The 21,913-nt window shown below is 39.4% G+C and overlaps 2 protein-coding genes across 2 annotated transcripts in view; one reads left to right on the top strand and one right to left on the bottom strand.

Annotated features, from left to right (window-relative positions):
• ptprsa (protein tyrosine phosphatase receptor type Sa) overlaps positions 1-21,913 on the bottom strand; it is a 218,031-nt gene that overhangs the window by 172,467 nt on the left and 23,651 nt on the right. The window lies entirely within an intron of this gene.
• LOC132853805 (uncharacterized) lies at positions 4,384-10,434 on the top strand. Its single transcript, XM_060881829.1, has 3 exons — positions 4,384-4,546; positions 4,777-10,266; positions 10,352-10,434. Exons 2-3 carry the CDS (start codon positions 5,121-5,123, stop codon positions 10,432-10,434), a joined length of 5,229 nt encoding a protein of 1,742 aa, XP_060737812.1. The 5' UTR covers positions 4,384-4,546; positions 4,777-5,120.

The following is a 21,913-nucleotide window of genomic DNA, read 5'->3' as shown; positions in this document are numbered from 1 at the left end:
TTTGCAGTCCATACTGTATACACTCATTCCCTCATCATAATCATCCTTCATTGTTTCTTCCCAGGAATCTCGTGGGGCACGGTTTCCACGACAACCAGCCCGGACATGATTCCTCTTCCTGGCAGGGTTCTCTAATTCGAGCCTAGCCAATCATAACAGCTAACGGCTGAGAGCAATCCCTGAGGGCTGCGGGGCTGCACTGCGTCCTTATAAGCATCTTTGCCAAGTGCCTTGTCCTGGGAATATGTCTAATGTACTGCAATTTACTCTACACACAAACACACAAACACACACACACACACATTCACACACACATCGTTCCTGTCTATCACATTCTATATTTGTGCTAAATCTACCATGCTAGTTGATGTTATGTTCAATGAGTAATGTTTTATTATATAACACAGACCCCAATGCTAATGCTAACACCAATCCCAGGCTAACAAACAGTTCTTTCTATCAAAAATATCACGGAAAAGTCTGAATTGTGCACAGTGAAGTACAAGTAATCCACATAAAGTGTTATTTGAAGCAAGTAAAGATTTGATCAGACGGTTACATAACTAATATGCTAATGCTAACTCCAAAGAAGAACGCAGTTAGAAAGCTATCAATAGATGCACGATGAATTATATAACACGGGTGGAGCATTGAATCCTGTTTCTCTCTCAACACCCAAGTAAAAGACCAATCACATTTGTTTTCTCACGGCTCCAAACATGCTGGAGTGGAACGTAAGCACTGTAGCGACAGATGGCAAAGCATCATGGGGTATGGTAAATTGGGAGATGGTGGATCTGTGATGAACTGGTACTCCAAAAGCCTTGCTACTATGATCAGCCACTCTTGGGAAATTAGAGAAGAAAAACTGTGTTGCTTCACCAATGTGGTTTTTGAATACTGCACTAAATTATGATTTATTCCATTTATTTAGTGCCCAAATGCTTCTAATTGCTTCAAAAATTATAATTGTAAACCATCCATATGGCAAACATTTCATTCAAAGTGCTAACACATGTAATTAAAATACAAGTTATTTTAAACTATTACAAATAATCTGTATTCAGTATCTGAATTTAGTATGTTTCAATTTAAATAATATTATATACTATTTCACAGAATTGTGAAACAAACCATCCTTCACATTCCCCACATTGCAACAATTACCATGAATAAAACCTCAGACAATGTGGAATAATCATCACTGCAGAACTTAAAGTCCAGGGGGTGGAGCTGCATCTGATCCAGCTCTACCTTTAAACCTAACCCCTAACTTCTCACTTCTAACCTGCACAAAGCTGTCCAACCTACAACAACATATCAAACACATACATCCTGCCTGAAACACACTCCAACCCTTGGACCCTGGACCTGTTTGTTCTGTACATGAATCACTGAGCCCAACTCTCTGAACCTGGCAGCTCAGCTCTTGTTGCTTATTGGTATTTATATCACAGTGCTGTTAAAGTTTTTAATCAGATTATCTTAGGACTTTTCTATAAACGTATCACAGGCCTATATTAACATTTAAATATATTAGTATATTACCCAGTACCTTCTACTCCTTCTACCTTCTACACACACACACACACCTCTATCTATCTATTAATAACATTTGTTTGACAAAAAACAATTTGTATGAAAACAATTATATTCATAATAATTCATCCATTGTTCAATGCAGTTAAGGCAACATACAGGGCAAAGATTAGATTCACTGGACAGAACTTTGACTTTAACTCTGATACATTAATACAAAATTCAATTAATGTGATGAGGTCGCAGGGGTAATTTAACAGTTGTAAAGCATTTCCCCTGTTCGCTGTCTGATATAGCTGCCATATGACTCTAATTAATAAAAAAAAATCCTCTCCATAGTCACTTTTAACCTGCTATGTTCTTAGATGGCACACGGATCTGGATACCTGTGAGCTTACCATCCTTCATACAGAGTTTCTCAGTGATTCAGATTTTTTTTTTTTTCTGGGACATAAAAGCAATACATCATGACCATTCGTTTGGCCTGTACCAACATTTCACACAGAGATGCTAGTAAATGGGTTAGAATATAAAAAACGGATTCGAAAACAAATCCTTCGTTAAGGCGTGACAGTGACACTGCAGGCAAGGATATGATTCAGAAGCCAAGTCTTTGGGTAACATACGCATGGTATGAACGCTTCGTTATCATGCCGGATGCACGACGCTCGGTCACGGCCAGGCTGCACATATGGAATTACGTTAAGCTAATTTCTAGCAACACTTTGTAGCACGGGCTTACTGGCAGTTACAGCACTACAGATTTCACACAGCAATTTACCAGAAGACGATAGTGGGCGTCGACTCGGAGAACAAATGCCAAGTACTGTGAACGTAGGCCTATGCAGAACAACAATGTTAAACCACAGGGAAGTGATCATCCACATGCACTTAGAGAGACAGACATGAAGCCACAGTCCAGTTGCCTAACAAGCCACCAATACACTCTACTAATTCATTGTTCTCTTGAGCCGACGCTTCCCAAACGGCATCACTCGGCTTGTAAATTTCTCCCTGGCTCCAGCCGCTCTGACTCAGACTTGCATTAGCGACAATGTTTGGTACAGATAAGTGCAAAAACACTCATTATTTAAGCAGCAGCTCTCTGGAAAGACTGAATAATAATCATCACAATGGGTCAGGGTCAAAATGAATCTGGAGGGCCTACAATAAAGGGAACTGAAAAAGCTGAATGATTGAAATGAATAATTTGAAGATATTAAATACACCGCACTGACAACAGCCAAGACAGGATCAGAGTAACTTTATAGTTACATTGCATTTTATTTCTTTGCCACGGGTTTTTTTTTTCTCCAAGTCATACACAATGCAATCCAAGTCTCCTATCCAAAAGTTTGCAATCAACACAGAGCCAAAGTTGTTTTTGGAACCAGAGAACCTTCTTAATGCAGTTTTATAAAGGGACGGTATAAAATAACATAAATGTGTTCGGGTTGAGAAATATAATTAATACCACAGCACTGCTGATTTTTTGATTCTGATTATGTAATACTTTTATAACAGAATTTAATGTTTATGCAATGGTGAAGTTTCCTGTAAGGACATTTTCACATGTATAAAAGGAGCTGTAAGTTTTTATTTTAGTGCCTGACATGAGAAAATCTTCCAGAGATAACTTTATGCTATAATGGAAGCTGGTGAAGGAACGACAGCTATTTACAGCTGCCATAATGTAAGTGATAAAACGAACTTCTGTCCGAAGCATTAAATGTCACTGTAAATGGATAAATATGGGTAAGTATCCTTTCATTTGTTTTATTAGTTGAATAATCATGATTCTGTTAACACAGATGCATAACCACATAGTGGATGTACCTTATTATAAATGACGTCAAATTACTCCAATAATGTTGAGATACAAATTTGGACAAGGGCTTTAAGCTCTGCTTTAATGTCCAGTGTCCTTCAGTGACACTGTATCAGCTCACTAGCACATGGCCACATCTGTGTTCAGGCTAGCGGACTGGGACTGTTGGATTAATTACAATAAATCATTCACATACACACATACACACTCAATTACGACTCCCTCTTGCAGCCAAGCTTGCTTTTCATTGTTTATGAAGGACTTTTTCAAGGTACAAACCCAGACTGTTCACCGATCGGTGAAGTCAACAGTATCACCATTAGACTTTATCTGTAAATCTGTAAACGACCCCAGACAACTATTCGTTAAGTATGCTGAAAATCAGCCATTGTATCTTTTTTAATTTGCCAAATTTGTGTGGGAAAGTTAGCGGTGCATAAAATCACCTATAGTCACTGTTTATCCACTCATGAGAGGAGTGTAACTTTCATCACCACAGGTTGGTGTTTAAAAAAAAATATTGTTGACATCTAAAATATCTGCTTCGAAAGGATTTGGACTTTGACCTCTAGAGGACTGGAGCAAGTCTCGGATTGCAAAGCTCGGATCATCCTCTTTAATCCACACTCATTAAGGATGAACTGCATGATAAAGCACTAGCAAAGTCCAGCAGCTGGAAAAAAATCCCCACCGTGGATAAGTGGTGGCTTTGATGGCAAATTTAATAAATTGCTTCTGATCAGTGCTTATGCACATGCATTAACATGTAATGCTGATTATATTGGTGATGTGTGTTCATGGGGAAAAAAGTGTTCGAAATGTTAATTAAGAGCAGTGGGAGGCTTTTACTGAAATGAAAATCAGGAAAGGTTTATTATTTTTGTAGTGGATCACAAGCATTATCCAAATTTTTTTTTTGATCTCAAACATGTTTGTAAATGACCGCATATGGTTGTGTCACTTTAAATTTTTCTTGAGGAAATTACATGTTTCAACGTGTTTTTTTTTTGTTAGGTTACGCAGTAGGGAGAATAACGTAAAGGGTAATTGGATCAGCGGAGAGGGAGGAGCGAAGATTTATGTTCATGTACAATCCATGTGCATATATGTGTTTTCCAGTGAGCAGAGACTAAATTTTGCTTAATTTCATCTTAGTTCCCTTTGGTAAAGCGGAGCGAGGTATGTGATGTCGACATATGTTACGTGTTATAGTTTATTTCAAAGTCCTATGAGCCTGTTAGCATGTACATGTTAATCATTGAGCTCTTTTTGTTAATTAATCATTTCATATTATCTTCATCCACTTTATCATTTATATTTTATATGTTTCTCTGCAAACGTGAACTTTATTTATTGTATTTTTTTTGTATATGAGTCGTATTTATTTGTTATGTTGTTTCTTTGTGTAGTTTCACGGTGCTACGCAAACTACAGTTTAATGGCGCGCTTCGCGAGCGAAATAAAGAAAGAAGCACCCGTCGGAAACTCTCTGTGTCTCTTTTATGGATACCAATGGGCAGCTACAGTGAAACTCGACGCTTAAAGGAACCACGTATCCGTTACATCGCTGCTGTCGTCGTCTTCATGAGATTGCAACTCTAAAGCTCGGCCATTCTTCGAGAGCCTTAAAGAGCAAAGGACGGCAGGTGGCGGTAATTGTCGTTTCTACGTCGCAGATGCAGTGAGAATTTAAGTTATAAGAGAGTTTAAGATCATATTGCATTCAGTTACCTGAACTGTTTTCTCCCCGATAATGGAAGCTGTGAATGCAGAGGAGGCCGTGGAAGATACTGTTGTACGAATTGTCGAACAAATAAGTGAGATGTCACTCCCAGCAGTAGAAATAAGCAACCCACCTGCGCAGCAGTTCAGATCAAGTTCACGTGAAAGAAGCTTGACAGAGAAAGGTCTAGAGATGCGTGAACAGGAAGCCAAGAAGCAAGAGAAAGCTTTCTATAAGGCTTATAACTTTTGGAAGGAGACTGCAAAAGAGACTAGATCTAGACTGAAAATGTTCTGTTCACGTGAGAATCTTGAAAGAATACTGCAAGACATTCAAAGCAGGCAAAACTCAGTCTATCAGCACTATGAACCAATACTGCGTAACAATGCTACATCTCCAGACATTGTCAATCGTATGGATGCTTGTGCTGCACTGACCGCTGAGATCAGTGATCTTGTGAGTAAACGGCTAGATACAATAGATGAAGATTATAACGAAGTGCTTGTGAAGGAAAGAGTGAGACAATTGCTAAATAAAGATGAGTATGGATCTGTCTTTGGATTTACAGTAACAAACACAGTCACTTCAGAGTCATCACATGGATCCTGTAATCAATCAAAGACTTCTTCCACGATCTCAAGTAAACGAGCTGACGCAGAGGCAGAACTTGCAGCAAAACGAGAACAAGCTAAAGCTATGCAAGAAATCCATGATCAACAATTGAAGCTTGATAAGATGGAGAGTGATTGGAAGCTTTGTGAAACAAAAATGCTTGCAGAAATAAAACAAAGGGAGATCGAAATGCAGCTAAAGCTAGAAGAGGAAAGAAAACAGTTACATCAGTTGCAAGTAGACAAAGACATAAAGGTAGCAGCAGCTCGTGTCAAGGTGTATAACGATCTCGAAGGAATCATTCAAGGCAATAATGAAGAACTAGACACTAGCACTCACATTGGCTGTCACAGGACAGAACCCACATTTCGACTAAACCCGGAAGCTGAATTGTTCTTACCCCAGCAAGCAGTCTGTGAAGAGCATAAAGCCCAGACATCCCGAGATAATGTTGCTCTTGCTCAAGCGATAGCAGATTCACTAAGCACACATCGACTGCCTGTTCCTGAACCCACCATCTTTGCTGGTGACCCCTTGAAATTCATAGATTGGAAAATGTCCTTCATGGCCCTTATTGATCGAAAGCCCCTCCCACCTGGTGAAAAGATGTTCTATCTTAAGAACTACCTTGTTGGAGAAGCTCGCAAAGCGGTGGAGGGATATTTTTACAGAAATTCTGAGGACGCATACCAAGGTGCCTGGAAGGTCTTGCAAGATAGATATGGGAATCCATTCATACTGCAAAGGGCTTTTCGAGACAAGTTGATGAGATGGCCCAAAATTGGGGGAAATGACCCTCTCGCTCTACGAGACTTCACAGACTTCCTTCAAGGATGTGTTGAGGCAATTCCTCACGTTAAAGGACTAGCCATTCTAAATGACTGTGAAGAAAACCACAAGCTGCTAAAGAAACTTCCCGAATGGATTATACGCAAGTGGAATCGAATTGTGGTGGAAAAGCTTGATGCGTCATGCGACTATCCAAGTTTCAAACACTTTACAGAGTTCATGCAAAAGGAAACCAGAATAGCATGCAACCCCATTACTTCCCCAGTCTTCATGAATCTGAGAAATTTAGATGAAAGGTTTCCCAAGCGAGCTAAGGCTCTCAGTACAAAGGCTGATGTGAAAGACTTCAGCTCTAAAAGGCTTGAAACATCCAGCTTTAAGCCAAAGGTGACTTGCTTCATCTGTAAAGATGAAAAACACAACATTGCTCAATGTCCTACATTTGCAGAAAGAACCATTGAAGACAAGAAAACTTTCGTTCAAGTAAATCACCTCTGCTTCGGGTGTCTCAGGAAAGGGCATATTGTTAAAGATTGCAAAAAACGACATAAATGTGGAACATGTGGCCGAAACCACCCTACCTGCTTGCATGAAGAAAGAGACAAAGTGCCTTTGAAAGCATCAAGGAAAACTTCCACAGAAGTTCAAGCAAGTCAGGAAGTTCACAAAGTCATGGCCCATGTACTCACACAAAGTTCTTGTGCTACTTCCAGTATCGTGCCAGTCCTCATTTCTACAGTGGAAGAACCACAAAGAGAAGTCCTTACTTATGCTCTACTGGACACGCAGAGTGATTCATCATTCATTTTGGAAGAACTTCTTGATGACTTAAATGCAATCACTCAACCAGTGCAACTTAGACTCAGCACTATGACAGCTGTTGACACCATCACTGCAAGTAAAAGGGTTCGTGGGCTGCAAATTCGAGGGCTTCAAGCAACAAACTCCATTCAACTACACCAAGCATATACTAGAGACTTCATTCCTGTTGACAAGTCTTATATCCCAACCAAAAACACAGCACTGCAATGGCCTCACCTCAGACATCTGGCAAATCAATTACCACCTCTTCAGAACTGTGAAGTTGGACTTTTAATTGGATATGACTGCTCATCAGCTCTAGCCCCCCTCGAAGTCATAATAGGTGGTGAAAATGAACCATTTGCACAAAGAACTGAACTTGGCTGGAGTATCATAGGCTTTTCTAATCCACACCTAGACAGACAGGGAAATCAGAGATTTGTTCATAGAGTTGCGGTGAAAGAAATACCAGTCCCATTACCCAACGATGTTTTGAAGATCCTAGAGTCTGATTTCAACGAGAAAGGTTATGAGGATAAAACTGTGTCCCAAGAGGATGTTCGTTTCATACAGCATCTTAGTGCCAATATCAAACAGAAGGATAATAGACATTATGAACTTCCTCTCCCTTTCAAGTGTAATGGCCAACCCTCACTGCCAAATAACAAGCGGCTAGCAGAGGCCCGTTTGCAGCATTTGAAGAGAAGGCTCAAGTCTAACAAGCAATACTCTGATCATTACAAGGCCTTTATGGAAGAGATCATTAACAAAGGTGATGCTGAACTAGCCCCAGAGATACCTGAAGGAGAGACTGTATGGTACATTCCACACCATGGGGTGTACCACCCTCAGAAACCAGATAAGCTGAGGGTTGTGTTTGATTGTTCAGCTAAGTTTCGTGGTATATCTCTAAATGACACTCTTCTGACTGGACCTGACCTAATTAACTCTTTAGTGGGAGTACTATGTCGCTTCAGAAAGGAACTAGTGGCAGTCACTTGTGACATAGAAAGGATGTTTCATCAGTTTCTTGTCCCTCCAGACGAACGCAATTTTCTAAGGTTTCTATGGTGGGAGGGAGGAGACTTAGAGAAAGAGCCTCAAGACTATCGTATGGCAGTCCATCTCTTCGGCGCTACATCATCTCCTGGGTGCGCAAATTTCGGTTTAAAGTACCTGGCACAGCAGCACAAAGCCAAACACCCATCAGCCTCAGTGTTTGTTGAAAAGAACTTCTATGTGGACGATGGTTTGACCAGTGTTCGTTCTGTCAATGAAGCCAAAGAACTGATCGTTGATGCTCAAATATTGTGTAAACGTGGAGGCTTACGGCTTCATAAATTCAACTCAAATGAGGAAGATGTTCTCTGCTGCATAGACCCATCAGAAAGGGATATCACATCTAAGCCCCTTGACTTAAACCTTGAAGCGACACCAACAGGACGTGTACTTGGAATTCAGTGGTCAACAAAGGATGACACTTTCAGATTCAACATCAACTTTAAAGATCAGCCGTCAACTCGCCGTGGTATCTTATCTGTCATTGCTTCCCTGTACGATCCACTAGGGTTTGTTTCACCATTTATTCTGCGGGGAAAGTGTATCCTGCAAGAATTGTGTAGAAGAGGCATAGGATGGGATGATCAGCTTCCAGATGAATTATGTTCACGGTGGGAGGATTGGAAAAATGGTCTTCAAAGGCTTAAGGAAGTTGCCATACCAAGATGTTATCACCCAACTGCTTTCAATAAAATCATCAGATCGGAACTGCACCATTTCTCCGATGCAAGTAATGCCGGATATGGAGTTTGCTCTTATCTCCGTTTCAAAAATGACAAGAATGAAGTGCATTGCAGTTTGGTGATGGCAAAGTCCAGAGTTGCACCTACAAAAATCACAAGTATACCGAGATTGGAACTTGCAGCAGCTGTCGTGTCTGCAAGAATGAGTGTCATGCTGAAAACAGAGCTTGACATGAAGATTGACCAAGAGTTCTTCTGGACAGATTCACAGGTTGTTCTGGCATACATTAATAATGAAGCACGAAGGTTTCATGTATTTGTTGCTAACCGTGTGCAGCTCATAAGAGACATTACGGATCTGAGTTACTGGCATTATGTTAATACAACAGAAAACCCAGCTGATCACGCCTCTAGAGGGCTCCACGCCTCTGACATCTCTTCATCGAATTGGTTATCAGGACCCAAATTTCTGTGGGAACAAGAAGTAAGTCCAATACCATACACATCTGCCAACCTGCTTGTTGGTGACCCTGAAGTTAAATCAGTCCAAACATTTGTGACCACAATCAGCAACAGTACGGACATTCTTAGTCGTTTCAGCCGATTTTCTTCTTGGTCAATGCTTCTAAAGGTTGTTGCAAGGATAAAAAGGCTGGGATCAAAACAGAAATTCCCCAGCGATCATGTGACTGTCGAGGAGCGTCAGAAGGCTGCTGAAGCAGTGATTAAGCTTGTGCAGCAGGAAGCATTCTCCAAAGAAACAAGAATGATTGAGAAGGGGAACTTTCTTCCAAGTTCTAGTGCATTATACCACCTAGATCCTATTTTCGACAAAGGTCTTCTTCGCGTAGGCGGAAGACTGAGAAGGTCATCACTCAGTCCAGAACTAAAACATCCGGTGGTTCTCCCAAAGGATAGTTACATCACCAATCTAATTCTGTCACATTACCACACCAAAGTTTGTCATCAGGGTCGAAACCAAACTCAAATGGAGCTTAGAATGAATGGATTTTGGATCATTGGAGGCAGTAAGTCAGTTGCTAAGCTGATACACAAGTGTGTGCAATGCCGAAAACTTAGACGACCAACAGAAGAACAGCGAATGGCAGAACTTCCCAAAGAACGTGTTGAAGTATCTGCTCCCTTCACATTCTGCGGCATGGATTGTTTTGGGCCATTTGTCATAAAGAGAACTCGCAAGGAGTACAAGAGATACGGCCTAATATTTACTTGTCTATCATCTCGCGCAGTTCATATTGAGATGATTGAAGATTTGTCCACAGATGCCTTTATTAATGCCTTGAGGTGCTTTATCAGTCTTAGAGGAGCAGTACGCAAACTTCAGTGTGACCATGGTACCAACTTTGTGGGAGCCAGAAATGAGCTCAAAGAATCAATGAAACAATTTGACCCCAAAGCTCTGGAAGTGTTTCTCTCTGATAAACAATGTGAGTTTGTATTTAATGCGCCCTCTGCATCTCACGCTGGAGGCATCTGGGAGCGTCAAATTCGTACAGTTCGAAATGTACTCAATGCCACACTTGCTCAGTGCCCAGGTAGGCTTGACGATGCTTCACTCAAAACACTGTTCTATGAAGCAATGGCCATAGTTAACAGTCGTCCACTAACGGTGGATAGCATTAATGATCCAAATTCACTTGAACCTTTGACCCCAAACCATTTAATATTGATGAAGTCTGATGTTGCACTTCCACCTCCAGGAAAATTTGTCAAAGAAGACATGTACGCTACGAAACGATGGCGTAGAGTCCAATACTTGGTCGAGCAGTTTTGGAGTCGTTGGAAGAAGGAGTATCTTCTTAACATTTCAACGCGCCAAAAGTGGCATACTCCTCGCCGAAACCTCAGAATAAATGATGTTGTAATCATCAAAGAAGACATGCTCCCAAGAAGTCAGTGGCAGTTAGGCAGAGTGATTGAAACTGTCAAGGACAGTGATGGATTTGTTAGGCGAGTGAAGGTACAAGTAGGAGCAAGAAAACGTGATCAACCATCCAAGCCCACAATCATTGAAAGGCCCATCCAGAAAGTGGTGGTGCTTCTTGAAGAAGAGTGACTGTTAATGGTTTAGGTGATAACCTCACATCAGACCAAGTAATTATTTCTAAAATGCTTTCTAGTCATTACATACATTCATGAAACTGAATAGAGGTCATGTAAAGGTCCAGAATCATGTTCTGATTCATTTTCAGTTTGTTCTGTTGATTCATCATTCCATGATTGGTGGGAGTGTAAATGACCGCATATGGTTGTGTCACTTTAAATTTTTCTTGAGGAAATTACATGTTTCAACGTGTTTTTTTTTTGTTAGGTTACGCAGTAGGGAGAATAACGTAAAGGGTAATTGGATCAGCGGAGAGGGAGGAGCGAAGATTTATGTTCATGTACAATCCATGTGCATATATGTGTTTTCCAGTGAGCAGAGACTAAATTTTGCTTAATTTCATCTTAGTTCCCTTTGGTAAAGCGGAGCGAGGTATGTGATGTCGACATATGTTACGTGTTATAGTTTATTTCAAAGTCCTATGAGCCTGTTAGCATGTACATGTTAATCATTGAGCTCTTTTTGTTAATTAATCATTTCATATTATCTTCATCCACTTTATCATTTATATTTTATATGTTTCTCTGCAAACGTGAACTTTATTTATTGTATTTTTTTTGTATATGAGTCGTATTTATTTGTTATGTTGTTTCTTTGTGTAGTTTCACGGTGCTACGCAAACTACAGTTTAATGGCGCGCTTCGCGAGCGAAATAAAGAAAGAAGCACCCGTCGGAAACTCTCTGTGTCTCTTTTATGGATACCAATGGGCAGCTACAATGTTTGCTTCTTTAGCAGTATTGGATTCAAATGATTAGTAGATATGTTTTAAGTGCAGGACACCCCCACACACACACCACACACACACACCACACACACACACACTCACTCACACACACACACACACTCACTCACACACACACACACACACACACAAACACACAGAGTGTCTTATTTTTTAGACATTTTCTTGTAGGTTGTTTATGGGTATGCACTTTTATCTGTCATCAGCTGTTCATTACATAATGATGTTGTCTCACAATGGATCACACCACTGATTTTTATTCAAAAAGGCCAGTTTTTCCTAATGACATAATGGCCAATGTCCCTACAAAGATAGGGACCCTCAAACCCTCAAAATCTCACTGTTTAGCCTTGGGAGGCAACTTGGCTCATCCTAATAAGAAAAAGCTTTTCTTCAAAAAATTAGAGATTAAAAAATAAAAAAAAGGGTTTGGTTTCTCTGGTGATAGTAGACACTTAGTACTGTTAGATATGGGTATCTTGCTAGGACACAAAGTTCTAGTTAGGGATGTGGTAGCCTAGTGGTTAAGGTATTGGACTACCAATCGGAAGGTTGTGAGTTCGATTCCTATGTCCACCAAGCTGCCACTGCTGGGCCCCTGAGCAAGGCCCTTAACCCTCAATTGCTCAGTTGTATAAAAAAAAAGAGATAAAATGTAAGTCGCTCTGGATAAGAGCATCTGCTAAATGCTGTAAATGTAAATGTAGTTAGAACAATTGCATAAATTATTCCTTCAATCTAGAGCTTTGCTTGAAATGTCATGAACGTTCTTCTTGCTCCTTTTAGAAGAACTTCAATAAAGATGTCAGCATTCAAAGCTTCTCCCATGTCCCACAGCACATTATTCAAGCAAACTGTTTTGCTCTGATTGCTCTGTTTACCCGCTGTGGCTCATGGCGTGACCTTCAGGTGCTCAGAGACAGGCGAGACCTTCCATATCCGCTTCTCCTCCTCAGCTGAAACAAAAATAACTCTCACTCTCCCCGCAGAGAGGACGTCTTAAATAAATTACCGCTACGCTATCCTCCAATGATGTGATCTTTGTTCCTGAGCAAATTAAAAATTTAAACCCATTTAGCAAGGTGCACAGAGTAACTTGAAACAGTGCCGTCGACAGCCATGATAATCCTCCAGAACCTTGACTTTGGTTCTTTGCAGGCGTCCTCTGAACCTGGAAGTAACAGAGAATGAAATAGCTAATCTGTTCATGCTCATATATTTTTAAACTGATTATAATGTTTGTACTGGGGGAAATTGGACTGAAATGACATAAATAGTCTGTAAATAGTACATACTTTCAAAAGTTGTAATTATCTAGAACAGGAGCTCTGGCAATAGAGCAAATACAGGTTTATATTAATGCACTCATTCTAGCATGTTCTTCTGTCCATAGTAACGACATATACAGGAACATGTACGGTCGACACTCCACCTAAACAGGTTATAAACCATGTGTAATCTGTAGAATGGTGATGATTTTTATGATTAGATGTTTATGTACGGACAGAGAAAACTTTGCTTTCTGTAACATGAAAATCTACATCTTATTAATTTCACGAAAGGGCTGAAAAAAGTAAGGATGATCACAGACCAGCTGTTTATAGCTGCTATAATGTAAGTGATAACAGGAATGAATTTGTTTCTGAAGACTATGCAAATATAGTGGTTAATTATTTTATGTACAATTCTCGACTACGATGGTGAGTAACCGGAAACCTTATTTTTTATTTTGCGCAAAATAATTCTCCTAGGTCCAAATATTCCTGTGCTCAATGAGCCCTCTAAAAAAACCAATTTGGTTCAAATTCTAACTTATGTCAATTTTGTTTGACTCACCTTCAAAAAAAAAAAAGAAACTGTACGGGTACAAAATAGACTAGACATGCAGTAATAGAAAAAAATGTTAAGAAAACATAACAGTAACTCTGCATTGTGTTGCGCAGCATTATATTCCACTGCTGATGATTTTGCATAAAGAATAAATACTCGTACTGTCACAGAGCAGTGTTATACACACCATCAAGGGAAGCTTTTCCTCATTTAGAAAAAATAAATCAGTAAAAATGAAACACAGACATATCAACATTAGAGTGAAAGTGCAGTGTACAAAGAGGATATGCCAAGCACATGAATATAGTCAGTTAGCCAGACAGCAAAGTGAAGTGACACTACACAAAAATGAGCGAGTCCTCTGGTACGAGTATCGTTTCTGTCATACAACCTGTTATGAGCGACAATAGAAGAACCTGTAATGAATTTGAGATAGTTTTCCTTGTCTGAACCAGCTATTATTATGCCTTTTAGATCCTTTTTATCCTTTTCTTCTTAATGCGTCTATAACAGAAAACTAATTAGAGAAGAGTAAGAAAAATCACATTATAAAAATCATTCCCAGATAATCCGTTCTTCTCAATAAATAGTTCCCTGAATTAATGAGATTCAGCAGGAAATATATGACAAACCTTTTGTCCTCTGAACTTTGTTAATTAATCCATTATTCCAGATTTCATTATTTCTTCCCCCAAAATAGCATCTATTCTGAACCTGCAGGTATGATTCAGCATCACAGGGCCATGGACAGACTCTTCCCCTTTCTGGTAATGTAAAAGCCTCTCTATGATCCATCAGCCTTGACCTTGATGGTGGCCCCGATAACTAAAAGCATGCTTGAGTGGCCGGGTTGAGATACGGCCGCTGTGTAGGGCGTCAGCTTGCGATGCTATCTCTCAGACAGTGACAGCTCGTTCTCATCATTTTCAGAAAGAATGGCTGATACAGAGATGAATTAAGAGAAGCAGAGAGGCAGAGAAAGACAGAGACAGAGGTCCTCCTGTGGCCAGGGTGAGCAGAAGGTGCTTCTCTTCTTTAGGATTGCTGGATTAAACTAATCAAAACATGAATCCGACTGACAACCCTGAAGGCAACCCTGATGGCCCCTTTACCTCCTTTGAGGGGATAATGAGGACCAGGAGGCTTGCAGATGTGGTTCCCACACCCTTACTTACCCCATTGATCAAAGAAAAAGGGCTAATATTGGACACTTCTGCTTCTTCAGACAGCCAATCAAGGCCACATGTCAGGGTTTTATTTATTTATTTTTTAACCGTACTTTCCGGTTACTTATGAAGAAATTGTTCTCTTCAGGAAATGTAAGAAAATAACGCAAAATTACACCATTTCTGTAGAATGCTATGAATTAATTATAACCTGCATTAAACTCAAGCCAGGAACGTAACCAACATAGCAATCAGGACAACATAAGATAAAAAAATCACTGTGAACACAGGGCTAAACTCCAGATTGTAGGACATAAAGCTGCTTCTCTCACTAACCTAGATTTTTTCATCCACAATTGCCAAATATTGATGGTTTAGTAAATTAGAATAGATAAACTACATTTATAAATGATGTTAGAATTAAAACACTTGGGGACATGCTGTTATATGAAAATAAATGTGTGATGCTAGGCAGCATTATTCTTTCACCTGGAAAAAAACAAACAAAAAACCAGAAATGCAAATTTTCAATCCTGGGAGACTGAGCCTAATTATCTGGGAGGGTTGGCCACTCAACGTTCAAGTTGCAAAGCCATATGCAAAAACTGTGTAGCACCACAGCAGTAAAGCAAGTTGTATAGAACCATCTGGAAGGAAAACTCCTTTAACTCTAATGCCAAAGCTCTAAACTTCTCTCTCCTCTACTTCTATTATTGTCTTCAGTGCACTAGGTATCAAGGCATATTAAGTGAAATCCTCTAAAAGAGAAGTCTTTAAAGGATTTGAAAGTGCGATTAGCCATTAGCAAATTAGCATTTCCTTCAAAGAGGATAAAACCTTTAAGCATAAGAGAAACAAATGCAGTGTTTTCAGTGTGTAAACAGAATAAAAAGAGACCAGGAATGATAGGGGTGTGATCTGGATAGAGAAAACAAATAATAATAAAAAAAAAACATGCACAGGAATTACTTCTCCATCGGTCTGAGTCAAATGCTGACGCCACAGCATAGCAAACTCTTGCATCAGTAAATCCAACTATCATAGTTCACAATATCGGTTAGATCATTTGGAGTGAAACTGAGATTTTCTCACACACTGCCTCACAATGAACCGTCATTCGAGAACACACACTCGCACATTGATTGAAATGGAGACTTTAGCGCACAATGGCTAACTTCAACTTAGCTTTTTCATTCATTCACATATTGATTAGCATGTCTTTCCTCTGCAAGGTTCTTTCAATTACTTATTACTCAAAAAAGTGGAGACAAAACCACAACACACTCACTGCTGTTTACTTTTTCATTAGCCTTTATGGAGTCATCATTAGCTTTGATAGCGCTCTCTCAGGAACGATCATCATGTGCATGAATAAACACTAACTAAAGAGCAAGCAGATTATCTGATCTCCCAAAAGCCCTCCAGTGCTGAATCGATCCTGAAAGATTTTCTCCTTGATAAAAATAAAAACATGCAGACCCAACATGGTTATATTTTATTTATATTCCCTTTAACACTAAACTCTGTTATTCTCGTTTTCACCTATAGGACTGGAAGACCGAATCGGTGTCGCAACCCTGTATTGTTATCTAATCATTTTAATTCAAGAGCAAGTCTTATCATAAAAAATACTATGGCTAAATCAGATCAGATATATGGATAAATACTAGGGATGAGCGAGTACAGCATTATCTGTATCTGTATCCGTACTCGGAGTGGGTGGGGCCTTTGTAGGCGGGGCTTATCTTGAAATGGGCGGGGCTTTAACCGGTAATAATTAATTTGTAATATTTATAACACTAGCTTACTACCTTTATGTTTTTATGAAATACAGCAAAAACGTGTCAGACACTCAGTGTCTGGTTACTGGTTAGAGACAGCTGAAGGTTTAAAAAAGAAAAAAATCTCCGACAAGCAGAGACGCAATGCGAATCGCATTCTACCAAGTAAGCACCACGTCTGAACGAACCCACGTTTACCAGAACTCTACTGGTTAGTAAGTACGTATTATTTACGTTACAACCCGAAGTAAAAAGCTGAAGAAACCCTAAACGTTAACGGAAAAGACCCGCGAACCCGAGTGACTGAGGGAGAGACAGAGAGCTGTTCTGTGTGTGACTGTGAGTGAGCAGAGCGAGACACAGCAACACAATACATCTGTATGTGTGTAGGGGAGGGGCGCTGTGACTAGCCTATCACAGGACGCTGACACAATCAGCTACCCAGTGATGATTTTCATTCAATCCGAGCACAGATATTGACTCGTATAACTCGTATAATACTCGTACTCGGCAGAAGTGCTTTATCCGTACCGGATACTCGTTTCAGCCGAGTATCCGGCTCATCTCTAATAAATACGTTGTATATCTGTGTGTGGTACTTCTGTTCATAACCCTCATAACTCATTCATATTAATCAATTGACCTAAAACCCCCCCAAACAAAACAAAACATATTTCCTGTAGTTAAAATGACATTTACCCTCTTCTGGGTGAAAAAACATGATCTAGCTCCACCCTGAATACTATCAAGCAGAAAAAGATAATGTAATGGCAACCTGAAATAGATCCTAACATCCCCCTTCCAATATTCATCAGCATTAATCAATGAACCAATTTATTTAATATTTCCATCCAAATTGAATGGTATTGACCAGTTCTCAAGCTCTTGGACTACAAAATACACAAACATATTAATACATGTATTATACTTTATGCACTGCTCATGCTAATACATGTATTATACGTCATGCACTTTTATCAGAAGCATGCTGTTTTTCCTGGAAACTTCATGTGCTACATGGAACCTCTGCTACATCTATACACTGAAGTATTACCAAAGCATTTCACCTTTCACCTTCTTTACTCTTTCTTCTCTCACCAACTTTGTGTGAAATGTCCGAGCCTATTTCACTGTTAAATTGCATAGAGATAAAAGAGGCATTATAAATTCTGTTTTTGTTAATGATATATAACGACTGTATCTTTAGTACCTAAATATTAAATACCCGTCAGAAAATGCGTAGCTAGTCATAAACCACCTAGTCATAAACCACAACACCAGACCACATGGCTACTTTTGTAAGTGATACAAATACAAGGCTCAGTAATATACAAAGTGATGCAAGAAAGCAAAATATTGTTTCTCTTCAAACAACATCCTTAAAACAACAGTTTTAAAAAAAAAGTCTTCATTATACGTCTTTCTTTATCAAGCACCACCATTATCAATATCAAACATTCTTCTTCAAACACCAATATTTTCCATTGAACAACATTCTTAACATCAGTCACCAACATTTTCTGTCTAACACCAACATTCTCACCATTAGACACAAATATTCAATATCAATATTCAATCAAATTCCAATAGTTTCCAACAAACTTCAAACTTCATACTGTTAAACATAAATTTTCTTTTTACAGAAAATTACAGTCTCTATCAACCCCAACAGTTACAATTAAAAACCAACATTCTTACCATCAAACATGAATATTCTTCTTTAAATACCAACAAATTTCATCAAACACAAACATTATCACATTCAAATACTGACAGTGATCATAGAATACTAAAATTCATCAACAAATACCAAAATTATTCAGTAATGGCACTGGAGATTCCTTGTAAATGTTAAACAACTATTCACCACATCAACAATTCTAAATTTCCTTTGCTAAATAATGACACTATGTATTATGTATCCTCTGTCATACTTTTCCCTATGAATAAGCCATGAATAAGCTATGAAGAAATTTATTGTTGATAAGCAAAAGCATATTAGAACAAACACATTGTGCTCATCTTATGTAAATGTACATTTCATTCTCATTTATATTCTTCTTTAAATAGCGCTTTAAAGAAAATACAGTTAATTAAGAGTTTTTTCCTACACATATCGAGATGTGCATCACTAACCCATAAATCTCGATAGGCTCAAACCTGAAAGAGCACAGAGTAAAAGTGCTTTCAAAGATGAGCAGAAAGGCAGCGGCCATTACCATAAGTGGAATGCAACTCATCTAAATTCAATTTCCAGCATTTTAAACGAGCAACGTGTAAAACGAGGCATTTATGTGGATTGATCTTCTCTCTGTATATCTTGTCCAGTCGTGCTTATTTGTACTCCTCAGTAGTGGTAATCATTCCGACTTGGCTCCTCTCTCACCTCCTGTCAAAAGTAGAAATATATGGTGCTTATCTCCACAGCATTGACATCCTGCTAAAATATATAGCAGTGCTATAGGATTCCTGCTCATCCATCATCGTATTTCCATCCTATTTGTCACTCATATGAATTCAAAGATGCAATCGATAACGACTTAACAAATGCCACCACACGTGTTTGTCAATAGTTGACACATCTATCTGTGCGATGTTAGAACACACAAGTGGATATGAAGTCAACACAAAGGAGTGAATTAAACACCCAATGTTACACTTTGAAGGTATGGAAGACTTTGGGCGACTAGGCCAAATGCTGACTTAATCCAAGATGGAGTGTTATGACCAGCTCTTGCACCGCTGACACCAAGTCACTCAACATTGTTCAGATGATTTGCTTCTCTTTGGCTATATAAAAACCTCTTAGAAAATATTTATTACACAGCAAGTAATTGTTAGAAAATCTTAAAGAACACAAAGTAATTAAATTAGTAAGCTTAGATTGGACCACATCGTTCATTCTTGCATAACTACAATTGATCCCTTATTTAGCTTATTTTTATGTCGCCATTCAATTCCTTCCTTCTCTTTCCAACGAGCAAAAAAATAAACTGGATAGTTTCCTCACTTGGTATGCATCATTAGATTGACATTTTGGTTATTGTAATAACCATCATAATACCATTTGGTTATCGTAATACCATGCAGCATACTCCTCTGTCCACATTTAGAGCCCCAGACATTACCAATCGAACAGGTCCTGGGTCTACATTAGGATCAGTGGCCAGCTCAATATCTAGCTCAGTCTTTAAGATGTTGGACTACTGATCTGATGGTTTTAAGGTCAAATCCCATGACTGCCAAGCTACCACAAATTCTGTAAATGTAAATGCGCTCTACCAGTGAACAATCCTTGTAAGGTGCTTGTAATTAGAAACATCCCTACTCTGTCTGAGACTCCCAGACTATAACAGTGGGTAAGTCCAGCACCCCTGCAGAGGAACCTCTTTTCCACTGTCTGTACATATTATTCTTTGGATATGACCTACAGCTCATGGCTATGGTTGAAGACAAGGATGTAGACTCACAGGTAAAGTGAGAGCTTCCACATACCATAAACTGACACCCGACTGACCGCCACACACCTGTGCCGTGACTGTAACTCTGCTGAGGCTAACTCAATTTGTTTTTCAGTTTAACTTTTGCAATCCAAATATCAATGAGCCTAGCAATATGCAAATGGTTATTCTAACATATCCTAATTAGTTATTGTATTGATTGCACATCCTGACCAACCTCCAGTTTCGTTTTCTTATTGTTCTGAGAACTCTTGGTGTCAGCCATATCCAAAGATTATGACTTTTTTTTTAATGAATTGATTAATTATCTTGAATTATCCATGACATCCAATGTTTACCATTTAAATACATGTGGTGATCACAATGTATAGCAATATAGTCACTAGCATAATCATTTCAGCATTGGCATGATTACTTAACAGCAACTTTTGGTGTTGGTTCTGAAATAAACTTAACAATTTTACAGGATTGCATTACTGCATATCAGTGCCAGGATTTTGTGTCAGTCTTTTCTGAAAGATGATGCAGGAACATAACTAAGTCTGCTAGCAATGTTACTGCAGAGGTATCCTCCCTAACATAGGATAAGAGGATTAGCTGTATATTATCAGCCCCAGGGGGGCATTAGCCTGTTTAAAAGGGCAGGACCTTCTGCTTTTGTTATGACACAGTAATGGAAGAGCACTGCTGCTGTGGCAGGGAGAGGCGGGGCCAAGGTCAAACACGGAGTGCATGTTGCTGTTTCTCCTCACAGAGCAGGCCTCTTGTTTTATTGACCCCTGTCAGTGGTCGATGGCATTCGAGACCTCTCCAGAGCTTCATATGGACAAAGAAGCAATATGGACCATTCTGAGATGGTTACCACTGGCAGCATACCAAGGTCCTTACAGACATTTGTCTTTATTTATTTGGTAATAATTTATGTGTAATGTATTGAATTTAGAGCAGGTTCAAATTCACATGCCCATGTTTTACCCTTTACCTGATTGACATTCAATTTTCTGTCTCAACACTGCTTGGTTTCGTTAGTGAATAATGCATCAAGTAAAGGCAATTACTGATTCTGTGCTTAAGAGGCCCACTATAAGGACATTCCCATGTGTTCCGCTGGGCTGGCATTGGAAGAGATGGAAGACACTGTTTAGTCTCGGTCAATAAAATGTTGTTATTGAGACTTTACTTGAGGGCAGACTTGCTCCTGACAATCACTGTCAGTCACAGTGAGAGGGACTGAAGGGTGGAGGGCAAGGACCCCTGGCGAGACTATGCAGCTGTGCTTTGGCAGGGAAACACAGGCCATTCACAACTCTAGAAGAGGCAGGAAATTCCCCACTAGCACTCTAGCAACAGGGCATGAAGAGGGCGGCCACAAAGTCCACTCTAAACAATACGGGTTAGTTAGAGAAACCTGAGTCAGCCGTCTTGCTACATTCAGCTCTGGGGGCCAAGTATGGGGAAGGGGATTTTTTGCTTGTGCTTTTTCATCAAATAACATGACCAAAGAAAGAAAATTAGCCACAGTCAGGATACAAAGGTAAATGCAAAAGAGTTTTTGAATAATAAAAATGAGCCTGAATTCACAAGGTTGTCCTGCTCCATTTCATATATGATCAATTGTTTTAACTGTACAAACACATTAGTCATTAGGCATTTGGATTGACATTCTGATTTTTTGACCTCTGTCCTTTTAATGACCCTGCCTTCCCATACATAAACACGCATTCTCGGCTCGCACACTCCCTCACCGTCCGGCAGTCAATAATTTTGAAGGA

Source organism: Tachysurus vachellii, chromosome 1 (assembly GCF_030014155.1).
Source record: "Tachysurus vachellii isolate PV-2020 chromosome 1, HZAU_Pvac_v1, whole genome shotgun sequence".
Lineage (NCBI taxonomy): Eukaryota > Metazoa > Chordata > Actinopteri > Siluriformes > Bagridae > Tachysurus > Tachysurus vachellii.
Note: the sequence above shows the minus strand (reverse complement) of the source record. Positions and strands in the feature narration are given on the sequence as shown.

Excerpts from the sequence above, each read along its gene's own strand:
- LOC132853805 (XM_060881829.1), top strand. The coding sequence starts at position 5,121 with ATGGAAGCTGTGAATGCAGAGGAGGCCGTGGAAGATACTGTTGTACGA. Across the intron at positions 10,267-10,351 it reads ATACGGCCTAATATTTACTT|TCTTAGAGGAGCAGTACGCA; the intron begins GTCTATCATCTC and ends GTGCTTTATCAG.